The sequence below is a fragment of the Dermacentor silvarum genome, chromosome 4, assembly GCF_013339745.2.
Source record: "Dermacentor silvarum isolate Dsil-2018 chromosome 4, BIME_Dsil_1.4, whole genome shotgun sequence".
In the NCBI taxonomy this organism is placed as follows: Eukaryota; Metazoa; Arthropoda; class Arachnida; order Ixodida; family Ixodidae; genus Dermacentor; species Dermacentor silvarum.
In genome coordinates, this window is record NC_051157.2 from 185,414,355 (window position 1) to 185,440,151 (window position 25,797).

Sequence of the window (25,797 nt, forward strand, 5' to 3'; positions counted from 1 at the left end):
GTACTTGAAAGTACGTAGCCGGCGGGCGTCGCGAGCATTTAAACTGTATTTTTACGTCTCCGGCTTTTGAGAGAGAGTTTCGCGTCGTAGTGCCGTACACCAGGGAGGGCTTCAATGCCACTGAATAGATACCGCCGCTTAAAACGGACTTATCGCGTGGATTTACGCATGCAGCGTGACTACGGATGCGTCGTTTATTCCTTGTTTATTCGATTGTTTTATTTCTTTATTTTGCCGGATACAGATTGGTTTTGAGACCTATACGGTGACTAATGCGTCATTGCCAAATTAAGCACGGTGGAAACGTATATCTTTTCTATATGGCCACGATCGAGTACATTTGTTGCTGCTTCCTCACTACAATATTAGTAAACACTCCTTTATTAGCATATACGACTATGCAGAAACAGTACCTACTGTCTTTACAAAACTACTGTACGCGTGTTAACATATATATATATATATATATATATATATATATATATATATTATAAATGAAAAGCGTTGGGTCGAGATATCGTCAGTTTCCACGCACGTCACTGAAACATTAAATCACTGGGAGACCGGCTGATTTCTAGCAAATTTTGTCAACGCTTTCTGCAACACCGGGACATTCCTTGTAGAAGCTTCAGCGTGCGCGATCTGTCTGCAGTGTGTATCCCAAGTGAAGTCCACTGCGCCGCGTCTACACGGGCGTCTTTCACGCCGTTTCTGTTAGCTCAGAGTAGCCGGCCCAGGTCGGCAGCGAACACGAAGGCGCGGCGGCGGCGCTCTGTCTAGATAGAACGGTTTGCAGTCTACAGCATTTCGTAGGCGCGTGCACGTTTGCACTCGCCATCTGGTGCAGGCGCCTGAACGGCGCCTGAAGGTACCAGAACAATAATTAAACAATTGGTCACCGCGCAACAGTGAAATTGAAAAGTTACAGCCAGGCGATCATAAATCAACTACCGTAAAAACCGGACTATAGGTCGAACCGGAATATAGGTCAACCCCCCAACTAACCAATTCTAAAAATGAAAAAAATATATATATTTTTCAATGGCAAAAGTACCGAAAGACACCCTTACCTTTAAACAAATGTGACTCAGCCGGTTGCACAATGGTGACAGTATTTATTTAAATGCCGCTCCGTGCCGTGATGATAAGGTGCTGACAAACATGGCGGTCGATGGTCGCACGATACGAAGCCCACGGAAACTGGCAACCCGCCAGGTTGCCGTGGGCTTCCGCGTACTTAATCGCCTTTATCTTGAAGGCGATGGTGAATTGCCGTCAGCTTCCGCTCATTTTGAAACAAAATGTGAAAAAGCAGCCTGAATGCGATGGCGAAGGCAGCTGTTTACTTCATCTGCCCACTGTTGCAAGACTTCTGTAGTTTTTCCGCCAATGTCCGGTATATAAGACGAGGGTCGACTTATCGCAATGGTTTTTTGAAAAAAAAGTTCGACCTATATTCCGGTTGTTACGGTACGCCCATAAACCCAATGCTACCCACAATGACTTGAAAAGCATTTTTTTACGTTGTACACTAGCCGCGGCAACATTTTTCATGTTTCTAGAAAAATACACGCTAGTCCCTTGCGATCGGCACTATGTGTCAGTCTTGTCGAGATTACTCGCGCCTATTAGAAATATTTAAGCTCCATAGAACCTGATGCCCACATTTTTGTGGGAAAGGCCGGCAGACAGCCTCTACAAGGTATTAAAACATAAACAACGTTTGAAAGCCACAACATTTGCGACAATAACAGACCTTTTACAGGACAGCGAAAGCTTGCGATGCACATCTTTGAGCCCATAAAACCCCTGTCGCCCCCTGGCGACCGCTGTAGAAACTCGAGAGGTTCGGCAACGCGCCTGCGGCACTCTTTTGGCCACCTCTCCTATTCTACCACCATGCTGCAGACCACTACATTTGAATATCAAAACCACAAGACAATTGAATCTATCTTGAATTTCTTGTTATCCAGTTATTATGGGCTTTTCTTTGAGGTCCCCCAGACCAATGCGTCGCCATCTTCGCTTACACTATGGTGAACTAGAATATGTGGTGGTGTGTTCAGGGAGGACTTACGGCTGACGCACTTGATGTCGAAAGCCACGAGATGGTGCCCCCAGAGCATGGGTTGTTAAATCATGCACCGCTTCCGATGCGCTACCGTGGTTTGCATGCATCGCGCTTAAGAATCTGCTTTTTAATCGCGACACGTCAATGCTAACACGTCCCTGCTTCCACGGCATCCACGGCATCCACGACCACAAGTTCCACTGCGCAGTTACTTTTCGGATATCCAGTACTCGGAGTAATCAGAGGTCCCGAAGTAACAACTATCAGGGACACCACCACAAGTCAGCAGGCAATGGCCGTGTGCGGAATAATACATACACCCGCATATGCTCTTATATTGACCCAATAAAAATGAATAGCTGTTGCCGGACTGCCTAAACGAGGGCCAAGTTGTGGAGTTCTATAGAAGGATGAGTTAACCTTGCATTCCCTGCAATCCGTTCTGGTTCCTTCCTTCTTCGCATGCATGCTGCGTGAGCATGCGGACGGATAAATTGCCAACGCTTTAAATAGGCTGCAATGCCTATTTTCCCATCTACACTTAGGGCGCGTTCACACTGAGACATTCGGCGTCTGCAGCGGCGCGGAACCCAGTTCGGCGGCGGCGAGATCCGCCGGAATAGCCCTTTCCGCGCCGATCGGTCTCGGACGAATTTTATTGCGATAGCAATTATATGGACACTCAAAAGCAGATTTCTGCCGTCGGCGTCGCCGTCGCCGTCGCCGTCGCCGTCGCCGTGAGGTTCCGTATGACGTCATTTGGAGATGAAATCGTCGCCGCGCGCCGAACGCTGTATGTGCGAGTGAAAGGGCGCGAGGGGCGCGTCTTTCACGGGGAGTGAACGCACGGCGGAGAACAAACGCGCGTTCTGCGCCGTGCTCGCTTAAGGGCTGCAGAAGTAGGCGTCTCTTTTCTCCTTTACAATCACCATATATGTAGAGCAAACGCGCCTTCTTCGGACGCGCGAGAGGCCGTGGGGGAGGGGGAGGGAAGGGAGGCGACGTTTAGCTGCGGCACCAAGTGCCTATTTATATCAGAGGCTCCAGCAACAGTCACCAACGCCGCACGCATTTTGAGCTAACGCGGGCAAAACGCCGATGGCGTCGACAACAGTTCTGCGTGTTGTTGCTACCAAAGCCGCTCACCTTACTTCGTATGACATTGCTGTGTTGCTATCGCATTCATTGCTTCGCCCTTAGGGCGAAACTGTGACATTTTTGCGGCAGCTGCCGCCGGATTCCCTCACCGCGGACCAATCGGAGCGCGAGTAAGAATTTCGAAGATGGCGGCCGAGTCGGACGCGCGCGCGTTGTCGCAGTCGTGTCTGTCGCGACTTCGTAAATGCTGATCGAATGGGTCCGAAACTTAATATTTGTTATCACGAATAACAATACATCTGAATTTACTCTCTGTAGTACTCCACGTCGCGATCTCGCAGAAGGGGTAGTAGTTTGGTGTCGTGACCAAGCTTTTCGCGCTTTTGCAAAGCAGCATGAACACACCATCGCCGCTGGCGTTGTCTCTTCTGCGAATGCTTCTGCGCGTCATGCATCGCCAGAAAGGTGCTGGCCAACAAGCCTAGCAGTACTGCCTCTTCTTGATTAGGGTTCATTGTCGTTGCGCAAAAATAAAACCACGCGAACTCTACACGAGCGGAGATAACTGCGCAGTTTCGAGGCTGCGGGCACATCCGGTATATCCGGCGCTTGTTTGGAGGTTAGCGCTTTACACCGCAGATGGCGCTGTATCGCGTTCCGGCGGCGCGGTGGGCAAGCAGTGTGACCGGCGCGAATTTCGGCGGCAGGAGAATTCCGTTCGATGTAGACGCCAGATTCCCCAGTGTGAACGTGCCCTTAGGACGGCAACAAAGGACGTTCTTTGTGTGCGACTGACGATTTGACAAAAAACGAGAACCTCGGTGTAAGATTGCTAGCCACCAGAGTACAACTGTTCCACAAATTGTTAGGGCTTTATGAATAACGTTATATGCGATCTTATGAGATTCAAAAGCAATGTGGGATGTGAGGCAATTCAGATTTGTACTTTGCGTATGGGGCAGATAACATAAAGCCTTAAATTTTCTCATGGCTTCATCAGTTGTCAGGTGTATTTGATAACGCGTTGATACGTTTTGGACGCGATACGAACGAATGACAAGAACGAGGGTGCGCTAATCGCTTCGCTCCACTGACCATACTGCAGTATGGAGCTTCATACGACGGACGAGCAGATCTGGTCCAGTCGACGTCCCACCGGAGAATGGGGTGGTCCACTGGGTATGCTCGAGCGAAATGTGAGTCTTCGCACTGGCCTACAATGTGCTCGTTGCAACACACGCAATGCACTCATCGAAATAGATGCAATTCGCACTCTATATATAAGTGATAGCTAGATGGTATCTTTAATGCGGTTTTGACGCTCGGCATCGCCATCCCATGCTCGACAGACTCTGATAAAGCGGAGCTAAAGGCAAGTTACATATATTTGAATCAACCACTCGAAATAAAAAAAAAATGGTTTACAACACTGGACTTCGCAAACGGAGGAAGTTAACGTAAGATATCCGCAAGCCAGTCTGTCTTCGGCAAAATAATTAATCTTTAGACAGCATGCCACATGTAGAGAAAAGCTCTCATCAAAAAATTACGAAAGATAAATTTAGGCGGGACACAAAAAAGACAGAGCTATATTCTGTATAAAATGTGTTTTAATAGAAAGCATAAAATAGGATGTTTAGGCCTTCTATTTGAACCATCACCAACAAGTACAAGCTTTACGATTTGCTTCAAAATCGAGAAATACTCTGCTTTACTTTATGTGCGCACTATCGACTTAGATTTAAAGTAAAAGCAACGCAGCAGTGACAGGGTCTGGCCGCGCTGCTAAAATGTGCACGTGGTACGCGGAATGAAAGTAGATCACAATAATATCTGAACTTGAAACGTTAACACCGGATGCGAACTTAAAAATCAATCCTCCTAATGATGTCGCAGCGTTTTCACGCAATTGCGGATCCTTTGACATGCATTTTCTTAGGATGATCAATCTGATTTATTTATTGTTGTATTGTAACATCTAGCCACAAACCTGTTACTGCCTTCTTCACAACATTAAAAGTGTGAGCGAAACTGAAAGGGGGTTTTTAATAAGGAAATGACTATAAGTATTCACTGACTCCATCGAGGTCGCAATATTGTCGTACAGCCGGCACGGTCAAAAGCTGCGCGTTATTGAGATCTGCTTTTCTCCAGCAGCACAGTGGACAACAAAGCTGTCGACAAGACTACAATATGGCGTATATGACGTAACATCAATACTGCTTATAGTTACAGTGACCTAGCTATACTGTAGTGACACTACAGTTGCCCCTCACTATAGCCACAACACTATGATAACGGAGTAGCAGCAGCCTGTACAGAATCTGTGTAATTGCGGATCGTAGCGCTGTGGCGACGCTCGAAAGCATTGCGTTCATGACTTCGAGGTAATTGAATTGACTTCGGGGTGACTTCGAAGTGACTTCGAGGTTCGAATTGAGTGTTGGATAGACTATCTTTTTTTAATATTGTTGCAATACGAAAATTTTGCCTATGTTTGCAACCTTTAGGTCGAAGGCGTCCTAATTCAGTTTTCGAACAAAGCGTAAATGCCGCTGGCCAGGGGCGCCGTCGTAACGTTATAAAATATAACGTTAGCAGTCGCGCGGCTCTTCTACGTGTATTCGCGGGCTCCTTTCACACTCGGAAAAGCCCATTTATGTAGCAAGTATTGAGCAATAGAAAGCTGCATCGGGAGTTTTTGATGGTGCTCTACAATTTTCTCATGGACACTTTGATAATTAGGACAGTACTTCTCGAGTGATATAATTAATTACAATTGGCTAAATAAATCTCAGTAATAAAAAATTACGGTCGGCTACTCCACTGCACTGGAAACAATACGCCCTAGGTTTGCTTCGCGTAACGCCGTTCCTCTTTTTTTTTTTAAATCGTGCTGCAGGATAGCTGGGACACCCTTATAAGTAGATGGCCTTTGAAGGCTCCGAATAATCGCGTTGTCTTTTTCCAAATTACAGGTTAACGAACTATGAGCCAAAGCATGCTATTTCTGTCTGGTACATTAAAACAGTGGCGCTGTAGCATAGTCGCATGTTCAGAAAAGCGTGGTCGTGCACCAGTAATTCAGACTTTAATTCTGCGGACCACTCCAACTGCGATGACTTTATGACTTTTCGTGTCTCCGAAGAATTGAACGCCTGCGCATAAACCTCTGAAAGGGCCCCTAAACCAACCCAGGCTAGTCTCCTGGCCTTTCCGGTAACCCCAGCGGTCGTCACAATGTCAGCAAGGTGAATCTGGTGATGTCAGCGTCGGGGATGGTGCCCATTGGTCGAACAAGAACCTACGACTTCCGGTTTGTCTGCTAGCAGGTACGCGCGCTCCCTGCTCTTCCTTGTCGTGTTGCTCGCTTGTGCGCCCTTGGGAATCGGTAATTACAGCCCACAACACAAGTGCCAAATCGCCCGCGTTCCAACACAGTTGTGCTTAGCGGTCTGATTAGCTGCGTGAACAGAGTGAGACAGTGTTGGCCTTTCTAGACGAGTGCGCAGCACAGGGTCTATAGCGGCACGCTTCGCATAACACGGGGCGGCACCGCAGCAACAGCGGGTAGCCTTGAAGCGCTGAATCCACGTCCACGTTACCGGCACGTTAATTCGTCGCACGCCGTTTGCCATTCGCGGGCCGCCGTTCGACCGTGGTTTTGCTCGCGGACGGCGAGATTTCCTTGTCGTACGTAGAGAGAATGAGACCGGGACTCATTTGTGCGGCAGCCTCATCGCCCCACCACGGACATTTGTCGGCGAAGCGTACGCAGACAAATGTCCGTGGTGTGGCGAAAAGCCTACATTGCCACACATCACACTCATATGCGCGAGAAGACCTCCACAAGCGAACACACACAAATTTACTAAACAACACTTTCTAAGGCAGTGGGAGGCATGGCTTGCGGACGAGGAACAGGACAGTCAGCTGGCTCTCCTGGACCAAGCCCAGCGAGCCGCTCAAGCCAGTGGGGCCCTGGACTAGGGGCTCCACCCACATTTTCCTTGTTTTTTTGCCTTTCCCCATTAAAGTTTACTCTCTCTCTCTCACCGCCGCTGATCGCTCGACGTCGCCAAAATCGTCGCTAGGCCTTTTCGGTTCCCTTCAAAGCTAAAGCGGACGGCGCTTCGAAATGAATTACCGACGCTCACAAGCCACAATACTTTGTTATCGTTGTTATCGCTCTTCGCAATAATTGCACACAAAAGAAAAATACGCTGATATTAGAGGCGCCGTCGGCTGCGATGCGGGCACAGCCGAGCCGGTCGTCTCCCGTCGGTAGCCGTGCACTGCAGCTGAGCTGCAGCCGATGTTTTCGTTGCCGGTGGCGGAGGTGCGGAGCTTCGCGGTCGTCGATTGGACCGTTGATCGTGCAGCGGGGGGGGGGGGGGGGGGGGGTAGCCGGTCGAACTGCCGTCTACTTTGGACACCTCGCGCGGCAGACGTTCTACGGCACAGGAGGCCGGTTTTTATTTATTTTTATGTATTTATTTATACATGTACTACAGCGCCCTCTAGGGGCATTGTTGTAGGGGGGTTTGCTATACAAAAATACATAAATGACATCATGCAATACAATACGCAACAGTTTCCACAGCATCCGATATATGGTAAGAATACATAGGCAGGACAATTGCCTATGACATCAAAAAAACAGCGAAAAAAAAAAACCTATGTCAACACATGCTCTTTTAAAAGTTCAGGAAAGACAGTGAGTGGGGACGTAACAATCCGCCCCGGAAGGCTATTTCACTCATGTATTGTTCTAGCGAAAAATGCATTTTCAAAAGCGTTTGTTCGGCACATATATTCGCGTACTTTCAAAGGATGGTCCCTTCGTGATGAAATGTAGCTAGGTGACTTTATGTAATTATGTTTATTGATCGCTGTTTTGTCGTGTAATATGTTATAGAAGAGACATAATCTGAGATATTTACGTCTTGATGAAAGTAAGGGCCATCCCAATGCGTTGACAATTTCGCTTGAGCTTCTCGTGAAGTTGTAATTGCCCGTCACAAACCGGGCGGCACGTTTCTGGACACGCTCCAGTTCATCGATATTTACTTCAGATGCTGGGTCCCAGGTGGTGCAGGCGTATTCCAATATTGGGCGTACATTTGATACGTATAGAGTTTCCTTAAGAACGGAAGGTGCTTTCCTGAAATTGCGTCGTAGAAAGTTTAAAACGCGGCTGGCTTTTGCTGATACCCTATGAACATGGTCATTCCAGGACAGTGTGCTGTTAATGACGACCCCTAGGTACGTATATTCCGTAACAACACGTAGTGGGGTCTGTTCCATGCAGTAATCTGTAAGTAGAGGCTGCTTTTTTTTTCGTAAACCTAACGACACTGCACTTTGACACGTTAAGCTTCATTTTTCATTTGCTACACCACGCTAATACTGAGTCGAGGTCTTTTTGCAGTTGTTCCAAATCCTTTGTACATTTAATATCGCGAGATATGCAGCAGTCATCTGCATACAACCTGACATGACTGGTCACACATTCAGCAAGATCATTGATATAAATCAAAAAAAGAAGCGGCCCCAGAACGGAGCCTTGTGGCACGCCCGATAAGACAGATACATGTGATGATGACGCGCCATCAAGAACGGTGCATTGTTTTCGGCATGAAAGATAGGCTTGTAACCATGCAAGTGTGTTAGCCGATATGTTAAGGCACGATAATTTTAGCAAAAGGAGCGAGTGTGTTACAGTGTCAAAAGCGTTGCTGAAATCGAGGAAAATACAGTCCATTTGGCCACCAGAATTTAACGTTGCAGCGATGTCATGTGTAAATTCTATTAGTTGCGTGTCACAGGAAAATCCTTTTCTAAAACCATGCTGTGTAGGACAGAAAAAGTTGTTAGCCTGAAGGTGGTTTATTAAATTTGTATAAATTATATGCTCAAGGGTTTTACAGGACACGCATGTTAAAGAAATAGGCCGATAATTACAAGTTCTCGCTTTGTCACCATTCTTGTAGATGGGAATGACATTTGCTCGTTTCCAGTCATCAGGTAATGCCCCTTGCGATAAAGATTTTCTGAACACAGCTGTGAGAAACGGGCTAATGGAAGCAGCACAGTTTTTGAGAATGAAGTTCGAAACCTGGTCTGGACCTGATGCTGAAGTTGCTGTAAGGTTCTTTAGAAGGAATGCAACACCCTGTTCAGAAACCTCTAACTCTGCCATTTCTGATAACGCTCCTATGTTGTATGTTGCAGTTTGAACAGCTGACGACACTGAAAACACCGTTTGAAAATACCGGTTAAAACAATCAGCTTTGCTCGCATTAGCGGAAATGTATTTATTACCATCAATTATATCTGGTATAGCGCTGTGAGATTTAGTCTTTCTTTTAACGTATTGCCAGACAAGCTTAGAGTTGGTTTTCACTTTATTACTTCAGTTACTTAAATATGCACCCTCTGCCTCGCGCAAATATTTGGCTATCTTCTTTCCAAGTTTTTTCATCTGCATGTACGCTTCAGCGTCTGTCATCTGGCAATATTTACGGTATAGACTATCTCTTTTATTTATGAGGGTTCGAATTTCCTTGTTCAGCCAAGGCTATCACACACAGATTATCACACATCTCGGCGTTTGGCAGATAGGATTCGCAATGGGACGAAAGTTTGTGTTAGCGATAACAGTTTTCTCTTCAGTACATTCCACATAGTGTTCACGTCAGAACACAAACAAAATTCTTGAAACTCGGAAAACTGAGCGTCAAGATTCCTTGAAATGGAGGCATAGTCCCCTCTTTCATAAAAAACACTTTGCGTGGCGCTGAAGTTTGTCGTTGTGCTACAGCACAACACATTTTAACAACTACAACGTCATGATCACTAATTCCCGGCACTGTAACAACAGAAGATGCAAGGCTTCGATCATTGCAAAAGAATAAGTCTAACACATTTGCTCTAGTACTGCAGACCCTCGTAGGGGCTGTCACGATCTGATATAGCTGGTGAACATTCGTGATTTCCTTGATAGCTCTATGCAGCAAAGACTCACTGTGGACTACTGGTTTGAATGAGTTCCACACCACATCTGGCAGGTTAAAATCGCCAGCAAGCATTACATAAGTTGTGTCGAGAGATGACAAAATATTGCTTAAGGTAAACAATGGTTGTGGTGTTACATTGCCAGGAGGCCTATAAAACGAACCAACAGCCACAGTGGAGCCATTACTCAGAATTAACTTGCACCAAACAGTTTCACACAAGTCACTATCAGTATCGATGTGGATACTACTAAGACTGTCGTGAATCAGTACGAAAACACCACCGCCATGAGTCGTGCGGTCCTTTCGATACACTGTATAGGTCAACGGAAAAAATTCATGATCTGCGATGGTGTTATCGAGCTATGATTCAGTGCCGAAAACTATATGTGGTTTAGTCATTTCCAATAACGAGACGAACTCTGTTTTCTTGTTTTTCAAACTGCGACAGTTAACTGCAATGGATGTTAGTTCACATTTCCGAGCTTCTTTTTTAGGCGGTACGACATTCCGCGATCGTGGCTATCTAAGGATAGGCACAACGTTATCTGTGGCGCTGTTGTACAAGAAGGTTTGGCCATTCATGAATAATTTGTTGAAACGAAGCCTAAAGTCGCCGCCCTTCTCTTTGGCGTACTTTATCAATTTTTGCCTCTCTAGCCTCATTTTGGGCGAATAGTCTTCGCTTATTCCGAACTCGATTCCCTTTAGCTTTCGAGAGGTTTTCAACGCACGTTCCTTGTCCTTAAATGATAGAAACTTCACTATTACGGGCCTTTTTTTCATCGCTGCATAACGGCCTAATCTGTGAGCACGTTCAATAGCCTCAGGGCCAAAATCAAGCTTTAAGTTACTAGAACAGAAAAAATTAGTTTTTGCTCTGATTGCGCCCACGTTTCATTCTCAGTGTCTGGAAGGTCATAAAATATCAGATTATTTCTGCGAGACCTACTTTTCATCCTGGCTATCCTGTATTGCCCTGCATACGCCCACAAGTATTTTTTATTTTATTTTTTTTTTTTATTTATAACATACTGCAGGCCCATTGAAGGGCCCAGGCAGGAGGGGCATAACATAGAGATGTACACAGAAATACATATCAGCAAACAGTTTGTTGAATGGCATCAAGGCTTGCAATGTGTGATGAAGGTAACTGGTTCCAGTCTGTTATGGTTCGAGGAAAGAAAGAGTACTTGAAGATGTTAGTTCTCGCGTAGTAGGGTGTAAGTGATTCGTGGTGCCTATTTCTTGACAGCCGTGCTGTGGAAGGCTTGAGGTAGGAGTCAGGTTTAAGGGATAGCTTGTTGTTTTTGAGTAAAAAGAGGAATTTTAGCCTGAGCATTTTCCTTCGGATTTGCAGCGTTGAAATACCGTGTTTTTTCATCAGACGAGTAGGAGAGTCAGTTGCACGATACTTGGAATATATAAACCGGTTTGGTATTTCGGTTTGGGCGGTCAGCTGCTCATATTACTTCTTGCCTTCAACATCTTGCGATGCGTTATTTTCTACGCGTGTTATTCTCTCGTTTACTTCTGCCAATTGCCGCTCAAGAGCATGTTGCTCTGTTCGTACTGAGTGGATTTCCTCTGCTATTTTTTGTTATAAGCTTCGTGATTTGCTCGAATAGAGCTTGATTCATCAAGAATTGCAGACTGAGATTGCTGCAGTGACGGTATAGTCATGATGACGTCAAACATCTGCTTTTCTTGTTGGGGTGTTAGAGCGCCCGGATTTTGCTCTACATCTCCAGATAACAAAAGCGTTTTGAGCATATGAGTGCACGCAGCAGCATTTGTGCACAGAGCAGACATGTATAGCAAAACATTATGCACAGTACAGCAATGGGATCTGACGCCGATTTTTTAAATGGTCTACCTTGTACAGGGAGATAAAAATAACTAACCTGATGAAATACATACCGTAAGTTTCCGGCAGCCATGGCGGCGCCAGATCCCGAAGTGACTGTATGGTGTGCGGGCTTTTGTAGTCTTTCGCTGTCCCAGAGTTTGCAGTGTTGCCAGCTACACTGTCGGTTGCCGTCGAACGACGATACCGCCGGTATATGTGCCGCTAGCGTGGGCGTGCCTTAACCGGAAGTAGGCAGTGTTTTGAGAAGCGCGTCGGCGAGGACGTATGTCACGTGATATTTTGAGAAGCACTCGGCTAGGAGGGGAGACCAGCTGACGAGGAGAGTAGCGAAGGAAAGAGCGAAACGAGCGAAGGCCGTGTTTCGATCATCAAACACGTGTACTCCGCTATTACGGCACCATTTCAAAAAATTCTCGCGGCTACGTGTTCGTTGTAGACTCGTGCACAACTGCAACACCAGAACTAAATTTGGACCTCTGGGTAGATTAGGGGCGCTTGAAGAGTACATAAGAGGACTGGTTGTATTCTTCAGACATCTCAATTATCTGATTTTACGACATAAATGCGCTGCATTGCTGAATATCACTTAGTAAAGCTGGTGTATTATTTTAGCTGGTTGCATGAAGAGAAGTGTACCCCTGCTTAAATCCGAAATCGCCTCATTGTTGAATTTTGAACTCAAGCTTAAGAAGCATAGTACATCAATTTCCTATTAGATGTTTGTTATGAATTATTATTGCGTTGACGCTCTTCCAGCTCTCAGGTACGTTTAGAGACACAAATCATTGCCAAGTATAGAACCGTGAGGCATATATTCACCATCAGTTTTTCCTGTCTGAAGAGCTTCTGGCAAGAGCGTGAACGTGAACTTTATTTCACGCTCTCCTGATTCTCTACACCATAAACCCATTAAGTTTCAAGTACGTCTTTTGCCGGTGCTCTAGGATGGTTGTTGCTCTTTCCTGTGCCACCTCTTGCAGGAGTCAGACATATCGGTCCACCCGGTGATACCGACAGCCGACCGTCTTACGGTGGGCACCCCACTACCAGCCTATGCCTTCTCCAATCCACGCTTCTTTGCCGGCACGCCAAATGCGTACATGACCAGCGTCTTTGGATACTTGATGAGCTTTGAACTAGAGGTGAGAACATCAGTAGTAATGTAGGTTAGATGAACTCTCAAATCTGTCAACCAAGCCAGTTTAAGCAATCTGTTTATCCGCAGGTGTGGTTGGGGCCTGCTGGTCTGTTGGCCCTTGGTGAGTGTCTTTATCTCCATCATTGAAAAGGTGCGGTGTCGGGCTCGCTTCAATGACATCATCGTCGATAACCTCTTCGACATCCTCGGAATTATGATGTCGAAGGCGAGTTATTTTTTATTAAGCCCTGGTCATTGTAAATAATGTTGCAATGTTATATTTCAGCCATGATGCACTCAAGTGGGAAACCAGCTGATTTCATCTGATCGAAAAACTCCCCTCGAACCGCAGACCACGGTGGTAGAATAGCAGAGGTGGCCCAACGGCACCGCTCCGCCAATGCGCCGCGCACGAAGCGACGGCTCTCGAGTTGCTGCCGCTTTGCCTAACGTGGCAGCAGGGGTAGTCTGGGCTGACTTCGCCGCCCCGCCGTACTTGAAAGTACGTAGCCGGCGGGCGTCGCGAGCATTTAAACTGTATTTTTACGTCTCCGGCTTTTGAGAGAGAGTTTCGCGTCGTAGTGCCGTACACCAGGGAGGGCTTCAATGCCACTGAATAGATACCGCCGCTTAAAACGGACTTATCGCGTGGATTTACGCATGCAGCGTGACTACGGATGCGTCGTTTATTCCTTGTTTATTCGATTGTTTTATTTCTTTATTTTGCCGGATACAGATTGGTTTTGAGACCTATACGGTGACTAATGCGTCATTGCCAAATTAAGCACGGTGGAAACGTATATCTTTTCTATATGGCCACGATCGAGTACATTTGTTGCTGCTTCCTCACTACAATATTAGTAAACACTCCTTTATTAGCATATACGACTATGCAGAAACAGTACCTACTGTCTTTACAAAACTACTGTACGCGTGTTAACATATATATATATATATATATATATATATATATATATATATATATATTATAAATGAAAAGCGTTGGGTCGAGATATCGTCAGTTTCCACGCACGTCACTGAAACATTAAATCACTGGGAGACCGGCTGATTTCTAGCAAATTTTGTCACGCTTTCTGCAACACCGGGACATTCCTTGTAGAAGCTTCAGCGTGCGCGATCTGTCTGCAGTGTGTATCCCAAGTGAAGTCCACTGCGCCGCGTCTACACGGGCGTCTTTCACGCCGTTTCTGTTAGCTCAGAGTAGCCGGCCCAGGTCGGCAGCGAACACGAAGGCGCGGCGGCGGCGCTCTGTCTAGATAGAACGGTTTGCAGTCTACAGCATTTCGTAGGCGCGTGCACGTTTGCACTCGCCATCTGGTGCAGGCGCCTGAACGGCGCCTGAAGGTACCAGAACAATAATTAAACAATTGGTCACCGCGCAACAGTGAAATTGAAAAGTTACAGCCAGGCGATCATAAATCAACTACCGTAAAAACCGGACTATAGGTCGAACCGGATATAGGTCAACCCCCCAACTAACCAATTCTAAAAATGAAAAAATATATATTTTTTCAATGGCAAAAAGTACCGAAAGACACCCTTACCTTTAAACAAATGTGACTCAGCCGGTTGCACAATGGTGACAGTATTTATTTAAATGCCGCTCCGTGCCGTGATGATAAGGTGCTGACAAACATGGCGGTCGATGGTCGCACGATACGAAGCCCACGGAAACTGGCAACCCGCCAGGTTGCCGTGGGCTTCCGCGTACTTAATCGCCTTTATCTTGAAGGCGATGGGAATTGCCGTCAGCTTCCGCTCATTTTGAAACAAAATGTGAAAAAGCAGCCTGAATGCGATGGCGAAGGCAGCTGTTTACTTCATCTGCCCACTGTTGCAAGACTTCTGTAGTTTTTCCGCCAATGTCCGGTATATAAGACGAGGGTCGACTTATCGCAATGGTTTTTTTGAAAAAAAGTTCGACCTATATTCCGGTTGTTACGGTACGCCCATAAACCCAATGCTACCCACAATGACTTGAAAAGCATTTTTTACGTTGTACACTAGCCGCGGCAACATTTTTCATGTTTCTAGAAAAATACACGCTAGTCCCTTGCGATCGGCACTATGTGTCAGTCTTGTCGAGATTACTCGCGCCTATTAGAAATATTTAAGCTCCATAGAACCTGATGCCCACATTTTTGTGGGAAAGGCCGGCAGACAGCCTCTACAAGGTATTAAAACATAAACAACGTTTGAAAGCCACAACATTTGCGACAATAACAGACCTTTTACAGGACAGCGAAAGCTTGCGATGCACATCTTTGAGCCCATAAAACCCCTGTCGCCCCCTGGCGACCGCTGTAGAACTCGAGAGGTTCGGCAACGCGCCTGCGGCACTCTTTTGGCCACCTCTCCTATTCTACCACCATGCTGCAGACCACTACATTTGAATATCAAAACCACAAGACAATTGAATCTATCTTGAATTTCTTGTTATCCAGTTATTATGGGCTTTTCTTGAGGTCCCCCAGACCAATGCGTCGCCATCTTCGCTTACACTATGGTGAACTAGAATATGTGGTGGTGTGTTCAGGGAGGACTTACGGCTGACGCACTTGATGTCGAAAGCCACGAGATGGTGCCCCCAGAGCATGGGTTGTTAAATCATGCACCGCTTCCGATGCGCTACCGTGGTTTGCATGCATCGCGCTTAAGAATCTGCTTTTTAATCGCGACACGTCAATGCTAACACGTCCCTGCTTCCACGGCATCCACGGCATCCACGACCACAAGTTCCACTGCGCAGTTACTTTTCGGATATCCAGTACTCGGAGTAATCAGAGGTCCCGAAGTAACAACTATCAGGGACACCACCACAAGTCAGCAGGCAATGGCCGTGTGCGGAATAATACATACACCCGCATATGCTCTTATATTGACCCAATAAAAATGAATAGCTGTTGCCGGACTGCCTAAACGAGGGCCAAGTTGTGGAGTTCTATAGAAGGATGAGTTAACCTTGCATTCCCTGCAATCCGTTCTGGTTCCTTCCTTCTTCGCATGCATGCTGCGTGAGCATGCGGACGGATAAATTGCCAACGCTTTAAATAGGCTGCAATGCCTATTTTCCCATCTACACTTAGGGCGCGTTCACACTGAGACATTCGGCGTCTGCAGCGGCGCGGAACCCAGTTCGGCGGCGGCGAGATCCGCCGGAATAGCCCTTTCCGCGCCGATCGGTCTCGGACGAATTTTATTGCGATAGCAATTATATGGACACTCAAAAGCAGATTTCTGCCGTCGGCGTCGCCGTCGCCGTCGCCGTCGCCGTCGCCGTGAGGTTCCGTATGACGTCATTTGGAGATGAAATCGTCGCCGCGCGCCGAACGCTGTATGTGCGAGTGAAAGGGCGCGAGGGGCGCGTCTTTCACGGGGAGTGAACGCACGGCGGAGAACAAACGCGCGTTCTGCGCCGTGCTCGCTTAAGGGCTGCAGAAGTAGGCGTCTCTTTCTCCTTTACAATCACCATATATGTAGAGCAAACGCGCCTTCTTCGGACGCGCGAGAGGCCGTGGGGGAGGGGGAGGGAAGGGAGGCGACGTTTAGCTGCGGCACCAAGTGCCTATTTATATCAGAGGCTCCAGCAACAGTCACCAACGCCGCACGCATTTTGAGCTAACGCGGGCAAAACGCCGATGGCGTCGACAACAGTTCTGCGTGTTGTTGCTACCAAAGCCGCTCACCTTACTTCGTATGACATTGCTGTGTTGCTATCGCATTCATTGCTTCGCCCTTAGGGCGAAACTGTGACATTTTTGCGGCAGCTGCCGCCGGATTCCCTCACCGCGGACCAATCGGAGCGCGAGTAAGAATTTCGAAGATGGCGGCCGAGTCGGACGCGCGCGCGTTGTCGCAGTCGTGTCTGTCGCGACTTCGTAAATGCTGATCGAATGGGTCCGAAACTTAATATTTGTTATCACGAATAACAATACATCTGAATTTACTCTCTGTAGTACTCCACGTCGCGATCTCGCAGAAGGGGTAGTAGTTTGGTGTCGTGACCAAGCTTTTCGCGCTTTTGCAAAGCAGCATGAACACACCATCGCCGCTGGCGTTGTCTCTTCTGCGAATGCTTCTGCGCGTCATGCATCGCCAGAAAGGTGCTGGCCAACAAGCCTAGCAGTACTGCCTCTTCTTGATTAGGGTTCATTGTCGTTGCGCAAAAATAAAACCACGCGAACTCTACACGAGCGGAGATAACTGCGCAGTTTCGAGGCTGCGGGCACATCCGGTATATCCGGCGCTTGTTTGGAGGTTAGCGCTTTACACCGCAGATGGCGCTGTATCGCGTTCCGGCGGCGCGGTGGGCAAGCAGTGTGACCGGCGCGAATTTCGGCGGCAGGAGAATTCCGTTCGATGTAGACGCCAGATTCCCCAGTGTGAACGTGCCCTTAGGACGGCAACAAAGGACGTTCTTTGTGTGCGACTGACGATTTGACAAAAACGAGAACCTCGGTGTAAGATTGCTAGCCACCAGAGTACAACTGTTCCACAAATTGTTAGGGCTTTATGAATAACGTTATATGCGATCTTATGAGATTCAAAAGCAATGTGGGATGTGAGGCAATTCAGATTTGTACTTTGCGTATGGGGCAGATAACATAAAGCCTTAAATTTTCTCATGGCTTCATCAGTTGTCAGGTGTATTTGATAACGCGTTGATACGTTTTGGACGCGATACGAACGAATGACAAGAACGAGGGTGCGCTAATCGCTTCGCTCCACTGACCATACTGCAGTATGGAGCTTCATACGACGGACGAGCAGATCTGGTCCAGTCGACGTCCCACCGGAGAATGGGGTGGTCCACTGGGTATGCTCGAGCGAAATGTGAGTCTTCGCACTGGCCTACAATGTGCTCGTTGCAACACACGCAATGCACTCATCGAAATAGATGCAATTCGCACTCTATATATAAGTGATAGCTAGATGGTATCTTTAATGCGGTTTTGACGCTCGGCATCGCCATCCCATGCTCGACAGACTCTGATAAAGCGGAGCTAAAGGCAAGTTACATATATTTGAATCAACCACTCGAAATAAAAAAAAATGGTTTACAACACTGGACTTCGCAAACGGAGGAAGTTAACGTAAGATATCCGCAAGCCAGTCTGTCTTCGGCAAAATAATTAATCTTTAGACAGCATGCCACATGTAGAGAAAAGCTCTCATCAAAAAATTACGAAAGATAAATTTAGGCGGGACACAAAAAAGACAGAGCTATATTCTGTATAAAATGTGTTTTAATAGAAAGCATAAAATAGGATGTTTAGGCCTTCTATTTGAACCATCACCAACAAGTACAAGCTTTACGATTTGCTTCAAAATCGAGAAATACTCTGCTTTACTTTATGTGCGCACTATCGACTTAGATTTAAAGTAAAAGCAACGCAGCAGCGACAGGGTCTGGCCGCGCTGCTAAAATGTGCACGTGGTACGCGGAATGAAAGTAGATCACAATAATATCTGAACTTGAAACGTTAACACCGGATGCGAACTTAAAAATCAATCCTCCTAATGATGTCGCAGCGTTTTCACGCAATTGCGGATCCTTTGACATGCATTTTCTTAGGATGATCAATCTGATTTATTTATTGTTGTATTGTAACATCTAGCCACAAACCTGTTACTGCCTTCTTCACAACATTAAAAGTGTGAGCGAAACTGAAAGGGGGTTTTTAATAAGGAAATGACTATAAGTATTCACTGACTCCATCGAGGTCGCAATATTGTCGTACAGCCGGCACGGTCAAAAGCTGCGCGTTATTGAGATCTGCTTTTCTCCAGCAGCACAGTGGACAACAAAGCTGTCGACAAGACTACAATATGGCGTATATGACGTAACATCAATACTGCTTATAGTTACAGTGACCTAGCTATACTGTAGTGACACTACAGTTGCCCCTCACTATAGCCACAACACTATGATAACGGAGTAGCAGCAGCCTGTACAGAATCTGTGTAATTGCGGATCGTAGCGCTGTGGCGACGCTCGAAAGCATTGCGTTCATGACTTCGAGGTAATTGAATTGACTTCGGGGTGACTTCGAAGTGACTTCGAGGTTCGAATTGAGTGTTGGATAGACTATCTTTTTTTAATATTGTTGCAATACGAAAATTTTGCCTATGTTTGCAACCTTTAGGTCGAAGGCGTCCTAATTCAGTTTTCGAACAAAGCGTAAATGCCGCTGGCCAGGGGCGCCGTCGTAACGTTATAAAATATAACGTTAGCAGTCGCGCGGCTCTTCTACGTGTATTCGCGGGCTCCTTTCACACTCGGAAAAGCCCATTTATGTAGCAAGTATTGAGCAATAGAAAGCTGCATCGGGAGTTTTTGATGGTGCTCTACAATTTTCTCAGGGACACTTTGATAATTAGGACAGTACTTCTCGAGTGATATAATTAATTACAATTGGCTAAATAAATCTCAGTAATAAAAAATTACGGTCGGCTACTCCACTGCACTGGAAACAATACGCCCTAGGTTTGCTTCGCGTAACGCCGTTCCTCTTTTTTTTTTTTAAATCGTGCTGCAGGATAGCTGGGACACCCTTATAAGTAGATGGCCTTTGAAGGCTCCGAATAATCGCGTTGTCTTTTTCCAAATTACAGGTTAACGAACTATGAGCCAAAGCATGCTATTTCTGTCTGGTACATTAAAACAGTGGCGCTGTAGCATAGTCGCATGTTCAGAAAAGCGTGGTCGTGCACCAGTAATTCAGACTTTAATTCTGCGGACCACTCCAACTGCGATGACTTTATGACTTTTCGTGTCTCCGAAGAATTGAACGCCTGCGCATAAACCTCTGAAAGGGCCCCTAAACCAACCCAGGCTAGTCTCCTGGCCTTTCCGGTAACCCCAGCGGTCGTCACAATGTCAGCAAGGTGAATCTGGTGATGTCAGCGTCGGGGATGGTGCCCATTGGTCGAACAAGAACCTACGACTTCCGGTTTGTCTGCTAGCAGGTACGCGCGCTCCCTGCTCTTCCTTGTCGTGTTGCTCGCTTGTGCGCCCTTGGGAATCGGTAATTACAGCCCACAACACAAGTGCCAAATCGCCCGCGTTCCAACACAGTTGTGCTTAGCGGTCTGATTAGCTGCGTGAACAGAGTGAGACAGTGTTGGCCTTTCTAGACGAGTGCGCAGCACAGGGTCTATAGCGGCACGCTTCGCATAACACGGGGCGGCACCGCAGCAACAGCGGGTAGCCTTGAAGCGCTGAATCCACGTCCACGTTACCGGCACGTTAATTCGTCGCACGCCGTTTGCCATTCGCGGGCCGCCGTTCGACCGTGGTTTTGCTCGCGGACGGCGAGATTTCCTTGTCGTACGTAGAGAGAATGAGACCGGGACTCATTTGTGCGGCAGCCTCATCGCCCCACCACGGACATTTGTCGGCGAAGCGTACGCAGACAAATGTCCGTGGTGTGGCGAAAAGCCTACATTGCCACACATCACACTCATATGCGCGAGAAGACCTCCACAAGCGAACACACACAAATTTACTAAACAACACTTTCTAAGGCAGTGGGAGGCATGGCTTGCGGACGAGGAACAGGACAGTCAGCTGGCTCTCCTGGACCAAGCCCAGCGAGCCGCTCAAGCCAGTGGGGCCCTGGACTAGGGGCTCCACCCACATTTTCCTTGTTTTTTTGCCTTTCCCCATTAAAGTTTACTCTCTCTCTCTCACCGCCGCTGATCGCTCGACGTCGCCAAAATCGTCGCTAGGCCTTTTCGGTTCCCTTCAAAGCTAAAGCGGACGGCGCTTCGAAATGAATTACCGACGCTCACAAGCCACAATACTTTGTTATCGTTGTTATCGCTCTTCGCAATAATTGCACACAAAAGAAAAATACGCTGATATTAGAGGCGCCGTCGGCTGCGATGCGGGCACAGCCGAGCCGGTCGTCTCCCGTCGGTAGCCGTGCACTGCAGCTGAGCTGCAGCCGATGTTTTCGTTGCCGGTGGCGGAGGTGCGGAGCTTCGCGGTCGTCGATTGGACCGTTGATCGTGCAGCGGGGGGGGGGGGGGGGGGTTTATTTATTTTTATGTATTTATTTATACATGTACTACAGCGCCCTCTAGGGGCATTGTTGTAGGGGGGTTTGCTATACAAAAATACATAAATGACATCATGCAATACAATACGCAACAGTTTCCACAGCATCCGATATATGGTAAGAATACATAGGCAGGACAATTGCCTATGACATCAAAAAAACAGCGAAAAAAAAAACCTATGTCAACACATGCTCTTTTAAAAGTTCAGGAAAGACAGTGAGTGGGGACGTAACAATCCGCCCCGGAAGGCTATTTCACTCATGTATTGTTCTAGCGAAAAATGCATTTTCAAAAGCGTTTGTTCGGCACATATATTCGCGTACTTTCAAAGGATGGTCCCTTCGTGATGAAATGTAGCTAGGTGACTTTATGTAATTATGTTTATTGATCGCTGTTTTGTCGTGTAATATGTTATAGAAGAGACATAATCTGAGATATTTACGTCTTGATGAAAGTAAGGGCCATCCCAATGCGTTGACAATTTCGCTTGAGCTTCTCGTGAAGTTGTAATTGCCCGTCACAAACCGGGCGGCACGTTTCTGGACACGCTCCAGTTCATCGATATTTACTTCAGATGCTGGGTCCCAGGTGGTGCAGGCGTATTCCAATATTGGGCGTACATTTGATACGTATAGAGTTTCCTTAAGAACGGAAGGTGCTTTCCTGAAATTGCGTCGTAGAAAGTTTAAAACGCGGCTGGCTTTTGCTGATACCCTATGAACATGGTCATTCCAGGACAGTGTGCTGTTAATGACGACCCCTAGGTACGTATATTCCGTAACAACACGTAGTGGGGTCTGTTCCATGCAGTAATCTGTAAGTAGAGGCTGCTTTTTTTTTCGTAAACCTAACGACACTGCACTTTGACACGTTAAGCTTCATTTTTCATTTGCTACACCACGCTAATACTGAGTCGAGGTCTTTTTGCAGTTGTTCCAAATCCTTTGTACATTTAATATCGCGAGATATGCAGCAGTCATCTGCATACAACCTGACATGACTGGTCACACATTCAGCAAGATCATTGATATAAATCAAAAAAAGAAGCGGCCCCAGAACGGAGCCTTGTGGCACGCCCGATAAGACAGATACATGTGATGATGACGCGCCATCAAGAACGGTGCATTGTTTTCGGCATGAAAGATAGGCTTGTAACCATGCAAGTGTGTTAGCCGATATGTTAAGGCACGATAATTTTAGCAAAAGGAGCGAGTGTGTTACAGTGTCAAAAGCGTTGCTGAAATCGAGGAAAATACAGTCCATTTGGCCACCAGAATTTAACGTTGCAGCGATGTCATGTGTAAATTCTATTAGTTGCGTGTCACAGGAAAATCCTTTTCTAAAACCATGCTGTGTAGGACAGAAAAAGTTGTTAGCCTGAAGGTGGTTTATTAAATTTGTATAAATTATATGCTCAAGGGTTTTACAGGACACGCATGTTAAAGAAATAGGCCGATAATTACAAGTTCTCGCTTTGTCACCATTCTTGTAGATGGGAATGACATTTGCTCGTTTCCAGTCATCAGGTAATGCCCCTTGCGATAAAGATTTTCTGAACACAGCTGTGAGAAACGGGCTAATGGAAGCAGCACAGTTTTTGAGAATGAAGTTCGAAACCTGGTCTGGACCTGATGCTGAAGTTGCTGTAAGGTTCTTTAGAAGGAATGCAACACCCTGTTCAGAAACCTCTAACTCTGCCATTTCTGATAACGCTCCTATGTTGTATGTTGCAGTTTGAACAGCTGACGACACTGAAAACACCGTTTGAAAATACCGGTTAAAACAATCAGCTTTGCTCGCATTAGCGGAAATGTATTTATTACCATCAATTATATCTGGTATAGCGCTGTGAGATTTAGTCTTTCTTTTAACGTATTGCCAGACAAGCTTAGAGTTGGTTTTCACTTTATTACTTCAGTTACTTAAATATGCACCCTCTGCCTCGCGCAAATATTTGGCTATCTTCTTTCCAAGTTTTTTCATCTGCATGTACGCTTCAGCGTCTGTCATCTGGCAATATTTACGGTATAGACTATCTCTTTTATTTATGAGGGTTCGAATTTCCTTGTTCAGCCAAGGCTATCACACACAGATTATCACACATCTCGGCGTTTGGCAGATAGGATTCGCAATGGGACGAAAGTTTGTGTTAGCGATAACAGTTTTCTCTTCAGTACATTCCACATAGTGTTCACGTCAGAACACAAACAAAATTCTTGAAACTCGGAAAACTGAGCGTCAAGATTCCTTGAAATGGAGGCATAGTCCCCTCTTTCATAAAAAACACTTTGCGTGGCGCTGAAGTTTGTCGTTGTGCTACAGCACAACACATTTTAACAACTACAACGTCATGATCACTAATTCCCGGCACTGTAACAACAGAAGATGCAAGGCTTCGATCATTGCAAAAGAATAAGTCTAACACATTTGCTCTAGTACTGCAGACCCTCGTAGGGGCTGTCACGATCTGATATAGCTGGTGAACATTCGTGATTTCCTTGATAGCTCTATGCAGCAAAGACTCACTGTGGACTACTGGTTTGAATGAGTTCCACACCACATCTGGCAGGTTAAAATCGCCAGCAAGCATTACATAAGTTGTGTCGAGAGATGACAAAATATTGCTTAAGGTAAACAATGGTTGTGGTGTTACATTGCCAGGAGGCCTATAAAACGAACCAACAGCCACAGTGGAGCCATTACTCAGAATTAACTTGCACCAAACAGTTTCACACAAGTCACTATCAGTATCGATGTGGATACTACTAAGACTGTCGTGAATCAGTACGAAAACACCACCGCCATGAGTCGTGCGGTCCTTTCGATACACTGTATAGGTCAACGGAAAAAATTCATGATCTGCGATGGTGTTATCGAGCTATGATTCAGTGCCGAAAACTATATGTGGTTTAGTCATTTCCAATAACGAGACGAACTCTGTTTTCTTGTTTTTCAAACTGCGACAGTTAACTGCAATGGATGTTAGTTCACATTTCCGAGCTTCTTTTTTAGGCGGTACGACATTCCGCGATCGTGGCTATCTAAGGATAGGCACAACGTTATCTGTGGCGCTGTTGTACAAGAAGGTTTGGCCATTCATGAATAATTTGTTGAAACGAAGCCTAAAGTCGCCGCCCTTCTCTTTGGCGTACTTTATCAATTTTTGCCTCTCTAGCCTCATTTTGGGCGAATAGTCTTCGCTTATTCCGAACTCGATTCCCTTTAGCTTTCGAGAGGTTTTCAACGCACGTTCCTTGTCCTTAAATGATAGAAACTTCACTATTACGGGCCTTTTTTTCATCGCTGCATAACGGCCTAATCTGTGAGCACGTTCAATAGCCTCAGGGCCAAAATCAAGCTTTAAGTTACTAGAACAGAAAAAATTAGTTTTTGCTCTGATTGCGCCCACGTTTCATTCTCAGTGTCTGGAAGGTCATAAAATATCAGATTATTTCTGCGAGACCTACTTTTCATCCTGGCTATCCTGTATTGCCCTGCATACGCCCACAAGTATTTTTTATTTTATTTATTTTTTTTTATTTATAACATACTGCAGGCCCATTGAAGGGCCCAGGCAGGAGGGGCATAACATAGAGATGTACACAGAAATACATATCAGCAAACAGTTTGTTGAATGGCATCAAGGCTTGCAATGTGTGATGAAGGTAACTGGTTCCAGTCTGTTATGGTTCGAGGAAAGAAAGAGTACTTGAAGATGTTAGTTCTCGCGTAGTAGGGTGTAAGTGATTCGTGGTGCCTATTTCTTGACAGCCGTGCTGTGGAAGGCTTGAGGTAGGAGTCAGGTTTAAGGGATAGCTTGTTGTTTTTGAGTAAAAAGAGGAATTTTAGCCTGAGCATTTTCCTTCGGATTTGCAGCGTTGAAATACCGTGTTTTTTCATCAGACGAGTAGGAGAGTCAGTTGCACGATACTTGGAATATATAAACCGGTTTGGTATTTCGGTTTGGGCGGTCAGCTGCTCATATTACTTCTTGCCTTCAACATCTTGCGATGCGTTATTTTCTACGCGTGTTATTCTCTCGTTTACTTCTGCCAATTGCCGCTCAAGAGCATGTTGCTCTGTTCGTACTGAGTGGATTTCCTCTGCTATTTTTTGTTATAAAGCTTCGTGATTTGCTCGAATAGAGCTTGATTCATCAAGAATTGCAGACTGAGATTGCTGCAGTGACGGTATAGTCATGATGACGTCAAACATCTGCTTTTCTTGTTGGGGTGTTAGAGCGCCCGGATTTTGCTCTACATCTCCAGATAACAAAAGCGTTTTGAGCATATGAGTGCACGCAGCAGCATTTGTGCACAGAGCAGACATGTATAGCAAAACATTATGCACAGTACAGCAATGGGATCTGACGCCGATTTTTTAAATGGTCTACCTTGTACAGGGAGATAAAAATAACTAACCTGATGAAATACATACCGTAAGTTTCCGGCAGCCATGGCGGCGCCAGATCCCGAAGTGACTGTATGGTGTGCGGGCTTTTGTAGTCTTTCGCTGTCCC

At 46.2% G+C, this 25,797-nt stretch overlaps 1 protein-coding gene across 1 annotated transcript; it reads left to right on the top strand.

The window, feature by feature from the left end:
* The first annotated feature begins 4,074 nt into the window (after nucleotides 1-4,074).
* LOC125945077 (uncharacterized) lies at nucleotides 4,075-13,520 on the top strand. The gene is made up of 4 exons (XM_049666645.1): nucleotides 4,075-4,365; nucleotides 13,036-13,197; nucleotides 13,281-13,314; nucleotides 13,480-13,520. The coding sequence occupies exons 1-4, from the start codon at nucleotides 4,276-4,278 to the stop codon at nucleotides 13,518-13,520; spliced, it is 327 nt and encodes a 108-aa protein (XP_049522602.1). The 5' UTR covers nucleotides 4,075-4,275.
* The last annotated feature ends 12,277 nt before the right edge of the window (nucleotides 13,521-25,797 follow it).